Below are 19,097 nucleotides of genomic sequence, written 5' to 3' on the forward strand. Positions count from 1 at the left end.
AGTTCAATTTTCAACCTGCAGCCTCTAGGGTTTGGGGTTTTTTCCCCTCTCCTCCCTGCCTGGAGAAGTTTTGTTTCCTGTTGGGGGTGTGTGTGTGTGTGTGTGTACTGCCACAGATGCACATATACATTACTGCAGATTAAGTGGCAGAAGATAAATTTGGACACCTTCTTAGCATACATTCATTCAATTTTGGCAAGCCACTTTCTAAATTATTATCAGCAAACTCTTAGCCTTGTCTGAGGTATTTTTGTTCTGTATTTTATTGTTGCAATTCTTATAGACATTAGTGCTCTGCTAAATAATGTAGCACAGTAAATACATCACAATAAAATAGATGGCAACTCCCCCTCAACCCAAACTCGTTCCCTCCCCAAATGAAACCATTGCAGCTCCAATACAGAGAAAGGGTCAAAGACCTGTGACAAAAAACAATGGAGGAATTACATTCAGATGTGCAGGCTCACATTCTAGGCTCATTTATATAGAGAGAGATCACCAAATTCAGTGTTTACAAAGAACAATATCATTACAAATACAATACTATACTTTTCCCAATACTTTATAATAATTCCTATTCAACCTTTTTACAGAACAATAATACAAGAGAGTCTGAGTACTGCACAAAGTATGTACAAGAGATCTCATGCACATTGCCATCTTCAGAAACTGATTTCATTTAGAAAATTAAGGAAAAACCACAGAAAACAAATCTGGAAATTCCAACCAAATCTCAAATCAAACAAGATTCAAAATAAGTGGGGAAACTTGCTAATAAAAATAAAAAGGATGTTTCCTCCTTAATGTAAACACTGAAGCATTAATAAGAATATATGAAATAGTGAAGAGGGGAAAAACTTTTCAGACCTTTTAGAGAAGAAGGAATATAAAATGGCAGTTTATTCTTTTGAATCCATGGAGAATTCACACATTTAATCTATTAAACTACTGCACTACTGTAGAAAATTGCCAACTCTTCCTTTTGAGCTCATTTTTCTTCCAACTATCTTTACTTTTGCAAACTAAAATGTTGGGATTATTTACAAGACTTATCAGGATTGCACACTGGAAACTTCCCAGTGTAGAAATCTTATACACATATTACAATTAATTGGAACAATGAAGATTCTTCACTAGGCTCCAATCCTACAAGCATTCACATGCTTAGCTTTAAGCATCTGTTCACCATGAAGTCAACATGTTAGGTACTCAGGTGCTTATAACTAGGTATAAGCTTGATTGCAGGAAAACAACCTTGTTTTTAATGATTCAATTTTTTGTGTGCTTAGGTTTTCTTCATCTCCCACTGAAGTCAATGGGAAGACCCCTCAACATGAGTTGGACAGAACCACAAAAACAAGTGAAGTTGAAGGTGTAAAACACAGAAGGAATCAGAAGTGTGATAACTGTCTTCAAGACTGTTGAGTTTCCTCAGGCAACTTATGGAAAGGCTGCACTGTATATAACCTACTAAACAGTATATGGTTATATATCATATTTAGATAGATTACTATATTTATAAGAAGTTATGAAAAATTTCAAATTATCTCCATAAGCCAGATGTCTACAATTAAAAACTATAATCACAAGTCATTCACAATCTATTTACATCAGTCTGATAGCAGAGGTAAATACTAACCTGGAATGCGAATACCATTTGCTTGCAAAATCTGCTATTCCAGAGTTCGAGATTAAATTATGCAACAACAAGAACTGCAGTAAATCAAGTCATTGTACACTACTTTCAAACTAAAATGTATTCACTTACTACAATAGCTTATACTCTGTTCCATTATCTCCTTTACTGCCCATTGAAATATAAAGCTTATTTTCTCTCTCTCTGTTCAGCCCATGTATGTCTGTGGTTTCTGAAAGGCATCAATAAACTTCTGACCACAGATGGAAACCAAGTGCTCAGATAAAAACAGAGTTTTCATGGCTCTCATCAACAGAAGTGTGCATATGTACACACACATCCATGAAATCTCTGGAATAAAGTCCAGGTATTATTACTAGTCTCCAAACACAATGCACTGCACAGTCCATTCCACAGTAATTGAGAAACTAATGGCTATAAGCATCACACCATTTTTCAAGTGAAAAAGATGGGATTTATTTTTTCCCCCATATGTATTCTGGTCTTGTTTTTAATCACACTGAGCCTTTACATCACAATAAGACACAGAAGAAACTGTTGCTTTCAGAAGATTCAAGGCATCAGCCTGGTCTAAATATATGGTTCAAATTCAGTGTACACAGCAGTATGCAGTACAGACAGAATGTAGCTACACAAAATGGAATATTTTCTTCTCGAGGAAAAAGAGCCATCAGCTGTTTTATTCTTTTACTGTTTTTCCCCTTTGTCCCTGATATAAGTTATAGACCAATCAAATCCTGCATTTCATTCATCTCTACATATCTTCTTCATACAAATCCATATAGTACTCACACATCCTCTAAGCGTCATATGGAAAAAAAAATCACAAATTAACTTATATAATAAATAAATAAATGTATTCCCACCTTACCTTTACTTGTCCCATTTATCTATGTCTAAAGAAAAATGTCAATAAAACTAGACATCTTTCAACAAAAAATACTTTTAAACTGGCTCAGTGTAACAAAATTACTTAGAACAGTGTGCAGACCTATTATTTTCAAGCTTCATAAATATCAAGCACAATTTAAAAATGTCAGTATACACAAGCACACAGTTGTGTGCACCAAATCTGTAATTAAGAGCTTAGAAAGTATAGCTTCTCAGCAGAGCCCCTCAATATTACTCTTGCTGGATATTTAGGGATCACTCCCCCCCCCCTTATTTAACCTCTGAAATAGGCATATAAAAGACACATTGCATTTGAAAAAGAAGTATTTTAAAAATTAGAAACCTGGGGGACCCAACTGCAAAAAATCATGTCTCCTGAATTATTTGCTGAAACACATCAAAATTGCATTGTCTGTACCAACTTACAGAGCACCTTTTGGGGTTCTACTTACTGAAGAACAGAAATTAAAGGGTGTGCATTTGTACAATGGGTTTTATGACAGCATCAGTTACTCATTCTTCATAGGCATGTAAGTCTTCTTTTTGTGAATCTTACCATGGACACTGCTGCTGCTGCTGCTATTTACTCTGTGTGTGGAGTTGCATAAAGCTTTACTTGTATAGAGATGCAACCAAAATGTCTCATGGCTATATTTTCCCTCCCCCTCTATACACAGCAAATGTTGGGGAGAGAGAGAAATGTATCTGTGGACACAAATGCAGCACTAGAAACAGAAACAGTAATGAGGAAAACTATCCTTCATGCATGTTGTAAAGATGAGGTGTCAGCCTTAGATATAAACTGGTTGCTCTTGTGCAGTCAACAGTCTGTACATAGCAGCTGGCATTGTCTTCATATGAATCTAGAAGGTAATAAGATGTGTTAATCAATACTCCTATTAGGCATGCTACCAAAACCATGAGAGCCCATAGCCTAGGGAACACTAGGGAAGAAACTAGCTGAGGTAACATAGGACAGAAGAGAAAGGGAAAGCCTAAGAATTTTCATATCCATACTAAGGTCTGGGGAAAAAGGATTCTCTAAGGTGTTGAGTATCTACCAACCATCTCAATTTTATCTGAAGTTGTGGACACTTCAATAATAAAAAAACCCTTGGTGGTTCTCACTTCTAGTATTTATGTTTGAACAGTAACAATCCAAAAGAGGCAATGATGAAGAAATATGCAATACTGTCTAGGCACGCTGCTTGCTCCTACCTCACCAACAGCATTTGAGAGAATGTGAACAGTTTTCTCATGAGGTGTTGCTACAACACTCTGCCCATTGATTTCAATGATACGATGACCAACTCGCACTCCTCCTCGCTCTGCTATACCTCCTCTCATAAGGCTACAGATCTGGAAGGGAAAGGACAAAATTATCGCAGTTTTGATATGGAACAGAGGCTTTTGACCACAAACGATAATTCAGTATTTAAATAAATTTGTTTGCAACAAAGTCTAAAATGTAGTGGATCGCTGATTCAAAGTAACATTTATTAGCAATTGAGTACTACACATTCTCTTCCAAAAGCCAAAGAAACCATCCACCAAAAGCTATCCATATTATACTTGTTACTTCCTGGTTTAAAAATTTAAGTGTATGAAGCACCATAGTTTACAAAAAGTTCAAAGTACATAAATCTTGGATTAAGAGAGAGTCAAAGACAGACTCTTTCTTTTGAGACCACATACAATGGTTTGGTCAGAGGCACAAATGATAAAGACTGAAAGCAGCCTTCTCCATACACTTTTGTTTCTTTAACCTAAACCAGCCTTTTTACTCCTCTGATTGATTCTAAAGCTATGAAATAAAGTTTCTTTTCCTACTTTTGACTGGGAAAAAAGTCAGATGAATAACCAGTTCAGCTTTTATATCTTAGACTTAAAATGTGTACTGAGACCCTGTGGCAGTGAGGGAAAAAATACAATTCATTACATATGTAAACTTTAACATATGTAAAAGCATCACCAGAAAGTATGGAAGCTACTTACAATCCCATTCTGTACACTGAAGCCTAACTGGTATCTGAGGTCAGGTCTCCTGATCAAGACTGTGGTTACCGGAGGACATCTAACTACATTCAGTTTAACTTGGGCTTGGTTTTTCAAACCCTGCAAAAAATAACCATCACCATGAAAAATGCTGACAAAGATGGGGTGAAACAATTTAACATGAGCACTAGGAAAAACAATATTTAGAATGTTAACATGGGAATAGCCCTGAATAAGCAGTTCTTTGTATGTATCATTATGAAACAGGATTCCTGAATACCAGACACAAGCAACAGGATGCTCAGTGAATTGAATGATGTAGTATAAACCTCTTCTTGTCAAGAAGCTGATGTGGTTATTTTAAGAAATCTAGCTTCCTGTTAGCAATTTCTTCATTTGAGAACAGAAATTATTGTTCTAAAGGAAGCAAAGGAAATAAAAAGCAGGTCTATGCAGTTGACCAGAAAACTGCCAAACATTCTGGCTGGGAAATGAAATTTAAAATATGCAGCTAAGATAGATAGTTACAAATAAGTGGCTTTCCTGGTGTAGTTATATTCAATTCTGTAATGCAAACGTCAAGTCCATGTATAAGCAATACTCACATTTACATTACCCCTCCCTTCAAAACTGGATTTATCACACTCACTGTTAAATCTTTGCTACCAGAAGAACTAAATGAAGAAGGAAAACCCAAACATAAAAGTGGAGATAACTGTAGAGTCTGACCATTACACATATTCAAGCGTTCAGAGCTGTTTCTTGTAGATAAATCCAACTCCAGTGTTAGATTACTCTTTTCTATACAACATATAGAACTGAGCACACATTACCCTTAAATGTTGCATTTACACACATTTAGCCTTCAATAAACAGAACCTATATGGGAAAGAGATGCTATGTAGAGAGTATTGTAGCTTCAAGCTTCAATCATGTTAACGTTTATCAATTCCAACACCTGCTTTTGAATTTCTTTCATATGCACAAAGTCAAATATGGGTCCCATTGAAAACAATGGGTTGCCTGCCACTGACTTCAACAAGACTAGGATTTCATCCAGAAAATAACTCCTATTACAGCTAAGGTAATATACTGATGTCTCTACATGCAGTTTACTGCTGTTGATTTTGTTGAGCCTAACTCTAGACTTGGTACTGACTTGAGACTGACATTCTGCTGGGATGAAAAGTCAATGCTTCTAACTGCCTGGACATGACAGTTGCACAGTCCCTGAATCTGTTTCTGATAGTAGTTAGCACCAGATGCTTCTGAAAAAGACATAAGTAGCATAATACAATTGGGGAATAACCATCACATATGGAAAGTTTCTTCCTAGATCTGTCAGTTTGTAAATGGTTTATAGTCAATTAGTAACAAGGCTTACATCTCTAATTTAAAAATAACCTTGTGTGAAGTACTTGCAAGATATTCTCCTCATCTATATAAAATGCTTATCTTTTCATAGGAGTCCTTATAGCATACTAAAAAAGTTTACAGTCTTATATTTCTGTAACATTGAAATATATACTTGGGTGACTGATGTTTCATTTGGGGGTTCATTTGTGTTATCCAAAAATGTTACATAAACAGTTCTAGATGCATGGCTATAAAGACCTGCACATGCATTGACTACCTTCTTAACAGAAAGATAAATGGTTAGCAGTTCCTCTGACAACAGCCTCATGTGTCCATGAAAAAGGAGTAGAAAGGCCTCTAAAGGCAGGAGACAGCAAAGCTAGCTTTTTGATTGTTTTCATTTTGAGAAAGTACAGAAGATTCTTAATGCATCACAGCAAAAGTCCATCTGTATGAGAAAAGCATACATCAGTTTTAGAAATAAAACTCATGTGGGATAGAAAACAAGTATGACAAAGCTGATAACATGAAGGGTGGTGAGCTTTGTTCCACTGAAGTTGGCACAGAGATACCTGAGGGGTTTTTCTGCTTCAGGGAAAAAAAAAAAAAAAGAGTGCTGTTACCAAGGTTTTAATATACGGTATTCACAAGATATCATTTGAATTCACTGAATCCAGAATGGTTCGTCTCAGAGACTTAAATATCTATTACTTGTCAGTCCACAGTGTTTACATTTTCAGAAACCAGAATATCAGATCCTTATAGCGAATTTTTTAGCTCAAGCATTAAGAAAGGAATCCATGGGCAACAAAGACATACTTATTTTGTGAATTACTAAACAAACATTTTTTTACTGCAGAACACCACTACCCAGCAGGGGACACAGAAGGATTTCTATAGTCATATATAGCATTACATTGCATGTCTACATGCTACAATATGCAGCAGTTCTGTGGTGATTGACTACTTTAATAGGTAACCCAGAAGACAATTTAGCTGAATTTCCAACATTCTCAAAGGTTGCACCTTCCCCCTCCTGAAACTTTGATGTTTAAATACCCATTCTCTTGTATGTTGCATCTACCCGAGAGGCTCTTCATTTCCAGTTGACTCGCCTGCTTTTTGCATTTACATGCTCTCATGTGAATTAAAAGAAAGTTCTTCCAATTAAAAAATCCCACCATTTAGCCAAGTACAAAGAAACATTATACTTTCCAATACACTCAAGTTGTTTCTACAGAAAATAAATAGGCTTAATTTTTCTTTTAAATTCAAAGTTTAGAAAAATGTTAAAATATGTTTTAAAACCCCAAGCTTTTAAAAAAATGACTCAGTTCTCTAGAAACTAGATCACAGCAATCATTTAAATGGCTAAAAATGCACCAAAGCAGATTTTAGGCACCTGTGTCTCAGACTGTCCTATGGGGTTTAGGCGCCTCCAGATAGTAACAGACATCTTCCTTCTGGATCCAAATATTCCCCTGGGGCCTGAAGTCCTGCACCATGCCCTGGTCTAAGCAGCTAAATGCATAGCTCCCTTCTTAGGGCTCAGAAAATAGGTAAAACAGAATTTTCCCTCTACTTTAAGGTCATCAAAAGGAAACTGCTATAAAATGCACAAGATCAGAGTTAACAAACAACAAATAGTTCTATACTTTTTGCTCTCCCACTACTCCAATAAAGGTTTTAAAACATGTAATATCCAGGAATATTCTCTGTACCTTTATAATGCTCTGGCATGTTGAGAGTGGTAAGCCAACCAAACTGGTCCCATTAATTGACATGATCTGGTCCCCTATATTTAGTTTCCCAGACTTCTCTGCTGGTCCTCCATGCATCATGTTGGCTATGATAACTGTAGGCAAAATGGATCCCCAGCCAGATTCCACAATCACTACACCTAGAATTTCTCCCTTTTGCTTTTCAATGTAAACCTGAATCATAAGAAAGAGAGTTTCAAACAAAAGCTTTTTTCTCATCTATGGAACTGATGATCCCACCCCCCATATGTTTCCATATAAACAAACACAGGCTTCTCATTTGCAAAATGCCTTTCTTATTCAAAGGCAAAACACAATAGGGTATATATTTTAACACAGTTTAAATGCCTTCAACCATCAAATAACATTAAAACTAGAGATTTTCTTTAATTCAAAATCCCCCCCCCCCAATAAAACTCGTGTTCATATGGCTGGAGGGAGCTGGTATAGAAGAAACCCTGGCATGATGGACTTTGGTGGACAGAACTAAGTCAAGGAGGGATTTAAGGTACTTGTGACTGTGTTTTCAGAAACAGTTACCCATGTGTTGCAGTGTTACACTACTTCATCTTTATTAATAATATCAGCAGCAAATATATAGCCTTTTAAGATCTGGGGTCAACCACTCTTATCAATCTCAGTGCCTCAAAAAATTTTATATTGTCTACTGTATATCCACTTCACTGACATGTAATGTCTCAAATGTGAAAATTGTTTGGTAAAAAGAACACACAGAGACAGTAAATCATTCAACTACTGATAAATTTAGAGTTCACTGCTTTGCTCTTAAAACAGAATTGCCCACAGGATAAACCTACTGCGAAGGATAGAAATTACCTCAGTGAGGTTATTTATTGGAGGCACTAATATTTTTCTAATTGTTGCCAGTACAGGCCTGAACTCAGGATACATGAGCTTAATGGTGTTATGGAAAAAAAGCAGACACATACATCTTTGCAGTTTTCAGATTTGGAAAAATGAATCAGGTCATCATTGTACATGTCCTGGGTATTGAGCAAGTCACTATATTCCTTCTGGCTTAGGTCTTCTGGATTGATTCCATTTGCCCTCAGAAATTCCTGGTAGGCCACGCTAAATGCTTGACCTATAGACTGTGCAATCAGCTGTGCCTGTAGTAATTCCCAAAGAAGAAAAGAAGAACATCAAACATTCTGATGATTTCATTCACTGACACTTTCTCTGTTATAAACATTCTGCAAAATGGTTCATGCCTACAATTAAGGAACTGTAATAATTTTTTAAAAAAATGAACCTGAAGTAATAATTAAAAAAAAGCAAAACAGAATGTCAGCATAGTCATCCATGCAGTGAACCCAGCTGAACAAGTAACTACACATAAGAAACACAAGTAAAGCCTTCCTTTCACAGCTAACTACTGCCAACATAAAGGTATACCCATTGCATTACTTGAAATTGAGACTCCAGAGGGAGAACTTGAGCTCTCACCTATACTAGTTTTCACCTCTGGCACAAAGGCAAGCCATCAATAAAAAATAAAAACACCTTATAGAAAACACACAACAGCATTTTAAAAGATAATGAGAAGGCCTTTAAAAGAAGGCAAAAGTATCTTGGGCTGCATTAGGAGGAGTGTTGCCAGCAGGTCGAGGGAGGTGATCCTTCCTCTCTACTCAGCACTGGTGAGGCCACACCTGGAGTCCTGTGTCCAGTTCTGGGCTCCCCAGTACAAGAGAGACATGGACATACTGGAGAGAGTCCAGCATAGGGCCAATAAGATGATTCAGGGACTGGAACATCTGACATGTGGAGAGGCTGAGAGGGCTGGGACTGTTCATCCTAGAAAAGAGAAGGCTCATGAGGGATCTTATCAATACATATAAATAGCTGATGGGAGGGTGTAAAGAAGATGGAGCCAGACTCTTTTCAGTGGTGCCCAGTGACAGGACAAGAGGCAATGGGCACAAACTGAAACACGGAAAATTCTACTTAAACCTAAGAACACACTTTTTTACTGTGAGGGTGTGGTTGAATACTGGAACAGGTTGCCCAGAGAGGTTTGAGTTTCCATCCTTAGAGACAACTGGACACAGTCCTGGGCATCTTGTTGTAGTGGACCTTGCTTGAGCATGGGGGGTTCACCTAGACAATCTCTAGAGGTGCCGTCCCACCTCAGCTATGCTGTGATGTTATGGTATTTCCTACTCTTCCTTCTCGCCCATGATTTCCTTTAAAATTCCTACAACTGTGTTTGAAGTTACTGACACATAAAGTATGGAAAGGGTGGAAACAACTGGCCCATTGAGCAGATCCAGCCCTTAACATGACTGGAAGTGGTATGCAATCACAGAATCATTCAGGTTGGAAGGGACCTCAGAGGGTGTCTAGTCCAACCTCCTGTTCAAAACAATCAGCTATGAGGTCATACCAGGTTACTCAGGGTTTTTAGTCAGGTATTGAAAAATCTTCAAGGACAGACTATATAACCCCTCTGGACAACCTGTTCCAATACTTGACAGTCCTCATGATGAAAAAGTTTTTCCTTGTATCCAGTCTGAACCTTTCTTGTTTCAATGTATGCCTGTTAGCTGTCATAGTCCCACCATGCACCACTGTGAGGAGACTGGCTCTGTCTTCTTGATGATCTCCTCATGGATATTGGAAGGCAGATGTTAGGGCCCCCTGAAGCCTTCTCTTCTCCAGGCTGACCAGCCCTGTTCCCTCAGCCTCTCCTCATAGGGCAAGTGCTCCAGCACCCTGACCATCTTGATAGCCTTCTGCTGAACTCACTCCAGTTTGTCAATGCCTTTCTTGTATTGGGGGGGCAAAACTGGACGTGGTGTTGTAGAGGTGGTCTAAAGAGTGTTGAGTAGAGACGAAGAATAATTTCCAGCAATTTACTGCTTATGCTCCTTTTAATCCAGCCCAGGATGCTGTTGGCCGCCTTTGCTGCCAGGGCATACTGCTGGCTCATGTTCAGCATTGCTGTCTGCCAAGACCCCCAGGGCCTTTTCAGCAGAGCTGCTCTCCAGGGTGTTTTGTCAGTCCCCAGGACTGTTTTTAGTCAGTCCCCAGCATGTTTTGTGGCCAGGGTTTCTTCCTCCCTAGGTGAAGAACTTCTCATTGGTCCTTGTTGAATTTCATCAATGAAGTTCAGTGGGCTTCCAGCCCACTCTGCCTAGTCTATATGGCTCTCTCCTGTGCCTATAGCTTGCTCTTGGCTACTCTGCTCCTAAACCTACTGGATGCTCCATAGCTTTCACTCACTGCTGCATTACTCCCTGTGAGCTGTTCTAGTGACTGAAGAAAAGGGAATATTGCACCCATTTTTAAAAAAGGTAATAGGGAGGACCCCAGGAACTACCAACCAGTCGGTCTCACCTCCATGCCCAGTAAGATCATGGAACAGATACTCCTGGAAGTTATGTTGAAACATATGGAAGATAGGGAGGTGATTAGAGACAGCCAACATGGCTTCAACAAGGGCAAATCATGCCTGACTAATCTAGCAGCCTTCCACGATGGAGTGACTGCATCAGTGGACAAGGAAAGAGCTACGGATGTGATCTACCTAGATTTCTGTAAGGCCTTTGACACTGACCCCCACAACATTCTTGCTGCTAAACTGGAGAGATATGGGTTTGATGGATGAACCGTTAGATGGATAAGGAATTGGCTGGATGGCCGCATTCAAAGAGTTACAGTCAACGGCTCAATGTCCAAGAGGAAACCAGTAACAAGTGGTGTCCCTCAAGGGTCCATACTGGGACCAATACTGTTTAATATCTTCATTAACGCCATAGATGGTGGGATTGGGTGCACCCTCAGCAAGTTTGCAGATGACACCAAGCTGAGTGGTTGTCATGGTTTAACCCCAGCCAGCAACTAAGCACCACGCAGCCGCTCACTCACTCCCCCCCTCCCCCCCCCCCCAGTGGGATGGGGGAGAAAATTGGGAAAAGAAGTGAAACTCATGGGTTGAGATAAGAACGGTTTAATAGAACAGAAAAGAAGAAACTAATAATGAGAATAATAACACCAATAAAGTGACAGCAGTAATGATAAAAGGATTGGAATATACAAATGATGCACAGTGCAATTGCTCACCACCCGCCAATTGACGCCCAGTTAGTCCCTGAGCGGTGATCCCCCTGCCCCCACCCCCACCCCCAGTTTATATACTAGATGTGATGTCACATGGTATGGAATACCCCGTTGGCCACTTTGGGTCAGCTGCCCTGGCTGTGTCCCATCCCAACTTCTTGTGCCCCTCCAGCTTTCTTGCTGGCTGGGCATGAGAAGCTGAAAAATCCTTGACTTTAGACTAAAGATTACTTAGCAACAACTGAAAACATCAGTGTTATCAACATTCTTCTCATACTGAACTCAAAACATAGCACTGCACCAGCTACTAGGAAGACAACCAACTCTATCCCAGCTGAAACCAGGACAGTGGTGCAGTTGATAAACTAGAGCGAAGGGATGCCATCCAGAAGGACCTTGACAGGCTTGAGGAGTGGGCCCATGCAAACCTCATGAAGTTCAACAAAGCCAAGTGCAAGGTCCTGCACCTGGGTCAGGGCAATCCCCAGTATCAATACAGAATGGCTGGTGAATTGATTGACAGCAGCCCTGCGGAGAAGGACTTGGGTATACTGGTGGATGAAAAATTGGACATGAGCCGGCAGTGTGCGCTTGCAGCCCAGAAAGCCAACCGTATCCTGGGCTGCATCAAAAGAAGCATGGCCAGCAGGTTGAGGGAGGTGATTCTGCCCCTCTACTCTGCTCTGGTGAGACCCCACCTGGAGTACTGCATCCAGCTCTGGGGTCCCTAGAGCAGGTCCAGAGGAGGGCCATGAAAATGATCAGAGGGCTGGAACACCTCTCCTATGAAGAAAGGCTGAGAGAGTTGGGCTTGTGCAGTCTGGAGAAAAGAAGACTGGGGAGACCTTATTGCAGCCTTTCACTATATAAAGGGGGCTTATAAGAAAGATGGAGAGAGACTTTTTACCAGGGCCTGTAGTGACAGGACAAGGAGCAACAGTTTTAAACTGAGAGAGGGTAGATTTAGATTAGATATAAGGAAGAAATTTTTTTACGGTGAGGGCGGTGAGACACTGGAACAGGATGTCCAGAGAAGTTGTGGATGCCTGTGATCCAAATGGTAATGGAGTCTGACAACATGTTATAAAACAAAGCTTTACTGAGGCAGTAGGAAAGATGAGCAACAACACACCCATGCAGCAACTCACCCAATCACCAATAGCAAACACAGGATCATAAGCGATGCCATGGCTATGGTGGACTGCCAGGGACACTTGGTGTCCGGGTCATCTGGCAGCAACAGCCAATTGTGCAAATGCCTTCTGAATGTGGGTAAGAGTTGTGCCGCCCCATGGCTCCACCAATGGTAGCGTGATTTGAGAGAATCATACCTTACATGAATAATGTGGGCAGCATCCTGCCTATGCTGGTGATGACAGTCAGGGGGCAGGGTGTTGGCAGTCTGTCTACGCTGCCAATATTGGTCAAGGGGCAGGGTGTCAATGTCCCATCATTGGAAGTGTTCAAAGTCAGGTTGGAAGGGGCTTTGAGCAAGCTAATCTAGTGAAAGATGTCCCTGCCCATGGCAGGGGGGGTGGACTACATGATCTTTAAAGGTCCCTTCCAACCCAAACCACTATATGATTCTAGCTCCTACCACCTGCTACTGGTGGTAGAGGCATGGATGGGTAGGAAAACAAAGGCATGTAAAGGGAAAGCTCTGATCTCTGTGCCACGCAAGGAAGCAACTGATAAGAGCAGACTAGTGGAATCCTTTGTTGTGAGGCAATCAAGGTAAACTTGGAATGATATACATATTGTTTACAAGTGGAAAGTAACATGGCATGACTGCAGAGCTGATGGGAGCAGTGCAGGAAACTTGAGTGTGGAGCAGTGCTGTGCATAACCAGAGTGCTGGATGCAGGAAGCACTATGGAGTTTAGGGGTGCTGGTCATAGTGTGGAATGAAAATGCCCTCTGGTGTGTAGTTCTGATTAGGGGGAAGGTGAAGGAAAGAAGATGCGAGGACTCCATAGCCTATGGTGTGGGGGTGTGCTGGGGATGTAGGAACACAGCTAAGCTGTGTTTTTACATGCAGTCCAATTCAGGCCCCAGTAAGGAAAAGGTTCCCAATCCCAAAATAAAAACTGTTTGTATCTTATATTTACTCAAGCTAGCGCTAAACCTGTTGATGACAAAAACATGATCACTGGCACTGAAAAGGTCAACAGCACACAGAGTCTGGACTTCCGTTATTTTGCAAACTTTCAAATCAAAACAATTTGATGGCAAGAACAATATGGCAGGAAGATGAGTGCACTGCAACTCATTAGCTCAGCATGCTATCTGCAAGAGAGGAGATAAATATGGACTTGTACATTCAGGTGCATACACTGAGATGGACATCCAAGAAGAGATCAACTGCCATTTAGACACCCAGCATTTGGCCATGTTTTAGGATCTGAGCTCTTCTGAATATCCAGTGCCAACTACACTTGGAAAATCTGTTGTTGTTGCATTTTTTTAAGATAAGGACAGTTCCCAGCAGGGACACATTTTGGCCATCACCCATTTGAAGACTTAAGACATATCACAGTCAGCTTAACTAGATAAATTCTTCTAGATACCCAACTGTCCCAGAAGAAGAAAAGATGACAGTGAAATATGAGATTTATATTTAAAAGAAGCTCTACTACTCCATTGGATTTACAAACTCTAGAGTAGAAATCTCTGCTGCTAACAGATACATTTCTATCTTAACTCTTTCCGAGTTATATTTTTTCCTACTTATTTTGTTTTTTTAGAATGTTTATAAGCTATTTTTTAACTACTCTATTACTGAGGAATGTTCATGTCCTGAAAATCCTCAGAATATGTTCAGACTATTAAGTAATCAATGCTTTTTTTTAGACCTACAGACATGTACTTTCCAGGATAATATTTTCTGGCACAGGAAGGATCATGTCCAAAAAAAATATGAAATCATCTGACCAAACCACAGAAGGTAATGACAACAATCCTCTAATGGAAGCACACATTTTGAATAGCTAAGAAAATACTGAGAAATAGATCCATGAAGGCTATCATATTCTGAAAGAAAAGAAACCACTGCCTCTGGCATCTGACAATTTGATCTTTGCTTTTTGAACTGGCCAGTGAGAGAGAGTCCAGTAACATACAAAATGTGTGATTTGAAATACAGAAGCAACAGCCTCAAACTAGACAGCACATCAGGTGATGTGATCACTAGTGATGTAGTGATGTGCCTGCCCTGCCCCACCCCCCCCGAAAAAAACCCCAACAAACAAAACCCAAACCACCCCAAAACAACAAAAAACATAGTCTAGTCTTTCTATTTCCATACCAGTTTCATGAAGGGCATTGCAAGAAGAGCGGCTTATATGCTATTTTGCATAAAAATCAATCTTTAAGGTTTTCTGTCAAATTTGGTTTGGTAGAGGACTACCTCTAAAAAGGTAAAGCAAAAACACTGAGAATCCCAGCAGTAGGTTGCATATGTACCTGCAACAACAGAATTTATATGAACATAGTGCCTTCAGAACAGGTTCCCAAATACATAAAACCAGACACTTCTTAAAGGAAACTTTCCCATCTGGAAGCCCTTACAAATTTTTCTGAAGGCATTTAAGGCATTAGTGAGAAATTATTATTTTCACTTAAATTTTTATTAATTAGTTTAATATATTCTGAATTGTACTGCAAAGTCTTTTTGAACCCTAAGTGAGGTGCAAGGCACAAGAAGTAGAAATAGGCTATTACATCACCATCTGTAATTTGGGCAGGATGCCTTAACTGGCATGACTGCTATAGTGTAAGCATTAATTTTCACATGGGAGTGATTCCTCTCCCTCTATATGAACCATCTGTTCGGCATAAACATGGTGGTCACCATGGAGACATAATATCCCGTTATTTGGAGGGCTGATCAATAAATGAGATTTACTGTCTTGTCAATTACATGGCACTGTGTGAGATCATTTTATTTGGGACTAACCTGATTATAAGACTGACAACTCTATATCTCCCAACTTCATTTTGATGTATTTGTGTATGATTTTACCCCATGTTATTTAGTTTATTTTTTAAAAAAACCCAAACTACATAAAATCAGTAAGTTATGTGCATTGATATTTCTTTCTCAAAATGTTTGTGTTTTAATTAGTGAGAACTGGACATCAGGTCTGATAACAGGCAACTCAGCCCTCTGTGGGGGTGCTTGTGCACCCACACTTGGTAAAATAGCCTCAGTAAGAACAGACGATAAGATGCTAGTGTGAGTGGGTATAATGGGTCTGGCTGGGATGGAGTTAACTTTCCCCATAGCAGCCCTCATAGTGCTCTGCTTTGTATTTGTAGCTAGAACAGTGTTGATAACACACCAATGCTTTGGCTACTGCTGAGCAGTGCTCCCACAGCATCGAGGCTGTCTGTGGAGCCAGTCGGCTGGGGGTGGGCAAGAGGTTGGGAGGGAACATGGCCAGGACAGCTAATCCAAACTGACCAAAGGGCTATTTCATACCATATGATATCATGCTCAACAATAAAAGCTGAGAGAAAGGAGGAGGAGGGGGAGTATTTGTTATTCAGGCATTTGTCTTCTGAAGCAACCGCTACAAGTCCTGAGGCCCTACTTCCCAGGAAGAGGCTGGATATCACCTGCTGATAGGAAGCAGAGAATAAATCTTTTTTTGTTTGTTTTGCTTCCTTGTGCAGCCTTTTCTTTTCTTCACTAAACTGCCTTTATCTCGACCCACGAGTTTTTCATCTTATTTTCTCTCCCCTGTCCCATTGAGGAGGGAGAGTGAGAGAGCAGCTTGGTGGGCACCTGGTGGCCAGCCAAGGTCAACCCACCACAATGCCATTTCATGCTTTCATCTTCACCTATGCAACCACACTGCAGCAGGCTAAACTAGTTAAGGACCACAGCTAGCAAAGGGTAGAGAGGGACTGGACCCTCTGATCTCGCAGCAATGGACTGTGCAAAGCTAGCTGCCTTGACTAAGAAAGGCTAGAAGGGAAATAATCACTCTCCTGACTGTCTCTTATGACTGGTACCTGGCCTAAACTGAGAGCAGACATGCCTTTCCACAAAACATTTGGGCATCAGCTGAAGCCTTACTCTTCTCTTTGGGGCTGCGCACACCCACCAAAATTCAGTGCTCTCAAAAGTGCTCCAGGGGACTTCCAGTTTGCAAGGCATCCATGTTTACTAGGTAAGCCCCAAAGTCCACACTGAGCTGCATGTATACACAGAGTGGTGCTTCCCCAGTGCTCACTGTCTCCATGGTGTGCAGGAAGAACCAAGAGGACAACACTACCACCTGCCTTCCCATTGTCAGTGCCTAACACTGCCACAAAATAAATGCTTCATTCTCCAAGACACAAGATCACTTTGCCCCAGGGCTCCAGGCACTTCAGTGTTGTTACATTGAGAACCAATTGCTTGCAGGGCTGATGTGATTTTTCTATTAGGTGGAAAGGAACTGTCCCCATTAGTGAACATCTGGAGCAGCAGTTTGGGAATGGCTGTATACTCTTCTTGCATTAAAAAAATGTTTACCTCCTTCCCCATGCTTCTTGCTTTTCTCTTTTGTGAGGCAGTAACATGAAAGTCTTGCAAACAACTTTGGCTGAGCTGGGTGGAGGGGCAGGGGGAAGGCACCTGCCAAAAATCAGAGAAGTACACAGCGCTGCATAAAGGACTGGAGAACAAGTTCTAGGGAAATATGAACATAGGTAGCCCTGCTTAATTTTGGATCAGAGCTTGCAACCTGGAGAGAGATGTTCTTCTCTTGTCAAAACCAAAATAGATTGTATGAACCAGGAAGCAGATTTTGAAAGGGGTCAAAGAGTCTGCAAAGAAACATTGCAGTCAATGCACACAGGAAAAGCTTTTTACCAATTCCATTTCATCAAAAAAAGGAGATACAAATGTTCCAGACTGGAAAATAATAAACTTTTTTTTTTAAAATGGCTTTAAAACTCTGAACTGTCTTTATGTGGCATAATTGGAATTCTGTGTTCTTAGAATCATAGAATCACAGAATAGTTAAGCTTGGAAGGGATCTCTAGGGATCAGCCCTAGAAATCTGGAGTCCAACCCCCCTGCTCAAATCAGGATCAGCTAGAGCAGGTTGCTCAGTGTAAGGGTATGTGGAAGGAGAGTGTCTGCTCCTTTAAGGGTATCTGGTCAAGGACCTTTTTCAGTGCAACAAGGGAAAATAAGAAAAGGAGGCAGCCATAAACAAGAACATACAGGGACACAAACCTGACCGACAAATGATAAGGGAGGCAGTGAGGAGAACCAAACCTGGTTAGTCCCACTAATAGATGAGGCACGTGAGAGTATGAGAAGGTTTATTCCAGGAAGGTTATCTGATCAGAGATCTTGTTGATTGGAAAACTAAGGGGAAAAGGGGGAAACCAGAAGCAAAATATACAGACACCTGACAAAACAAACATGGAGACAATGACAAGAAACAAACCTCGTCAGTCACACTAATTGATGGGCTGTCAAGAAACTACAGGTGCCACTTCCAAGAAGATCAACTTGGATTTTGCAACTGATAAGATTGTAAACCAGGGGGGATCCTGGACTGGGAGGGGTGAGGGAATCGATAGAGCTCTACAAACCCATGAGGGGATGTGCAGGGGCAAGGGGGAGCAAAAAGGAACAAAGACGGGGATAGACAGAAAAGGGTATAAAAGAGGCCAGTTGCATGTAAAACCAGGCCAGTCTTCTTATTAAATCTTTTCTTAACTATGTCTCTGTGTAATCTCACTCTCTATCTTGTGTGCACCTGTGCCATGAAGACTGAATGCCAGCTACTGGTGAGACCAGTGAGAGTGGATTTTGTGCCAGCTACTGGAGTCAGACCAGGGGTATACTCACCCTTGGCTTGTGCTGTCAGCTACTGGAGTGGGTGGAGGTCTCGGACACCATATACTGGGGTGGGAATGAGGTGTGTCCCCAAAAGCATCTACTGGTGGACTGGCCTGAGGTGAGCGAGGGGCTCAGTGCCAGCAGCTGGAGCGGGACCATGGGTCACAGTCCATTTGCCTGGTGCCAGCTGCTGGCAGGGGCTGAGTGTATCTTCCTCAAACCCAGTGTGCATCGGGCTGTGCATGCGTAATTTGCTAGCAAACTTCAAATTGGACTCGACAGCTAGTAGGAGGCCCCGGGGTCCAGGCATGGGTATCATGCGGGCGGATGGTCTGTGCTGGTACACCCAAGGGGACTTCTGAATATGGAGTGCATGTGGGATGAGTGTGTGAGTGCATGCATGTTTTCTAGTGAGCATCAAGCTGGACTAGCTGGCAATTAGGGGACCCATTAAGTGGGTAAGAGGGCCTGGGGTCAGCCAGTGGTACTGGACGGACAGAGGGGGCTGTGT

At 41.0% G+C, this 19,097-nt stretch overlaps 1 protein-coding gene across 4 annotated transcripts in view; it reads right to left on the bottom strand.

Annotated features, from left to right (window-relative positions):
• Positions 1–238: 238 nt before the first annotated feature.
• The window catches only part of LOC126035252 (amyloid-beta A4 precursor protein-binding family A member 1-like), a 157,435-nt gene continuing 138,576 nt past the window's right edge, over positions 239–19,097 (bottom strand). For 3 of the 4 annotated variants that reach the window (XM_049793584.1, XM_049793583.1, XM_049793582.1), the window contains 5 exons: positions 8,610–8,789; positions 7,621–7,833; positions 4,544–4,663; positions 3,767–3,907; positions 239–3,411 (listed from right to left, as the gene is read on the bottom strand). In XM_049793584.1, the coding sequence (XP_049649541.1) occupies positions 3,340–3,411; positions 3,767–3,907; positions 4,544–4,663; positions 7,621–7,833; positions 8,610–8,789 (726 nt within the window). In that variant the 3' untranslated portion in view covers positions 239–3,339. The remainder of the gene's footprint in view (positions 3,412–3,766; positions 3,908–4,543; positions 4,664–7,620; positions 7,834–8,609; positions 8,790–19,097) is intronic. The other variant, XM_049793585.1, reaches the window with a different exon arrangement.

This window comes from Accipiter gentilis, chromosome W (genome assembly GCF_929443795.1).
Source record: "Accipiter gentilis chromosome W, bAccGen1.1, whole genome shotgun sequence".
Taxonomy (NCBI): Eukaryota; Metazoa; Chordata; class Aves; order Accipitriformes; family Accipitridae; genus Astur; species Astur gentilis.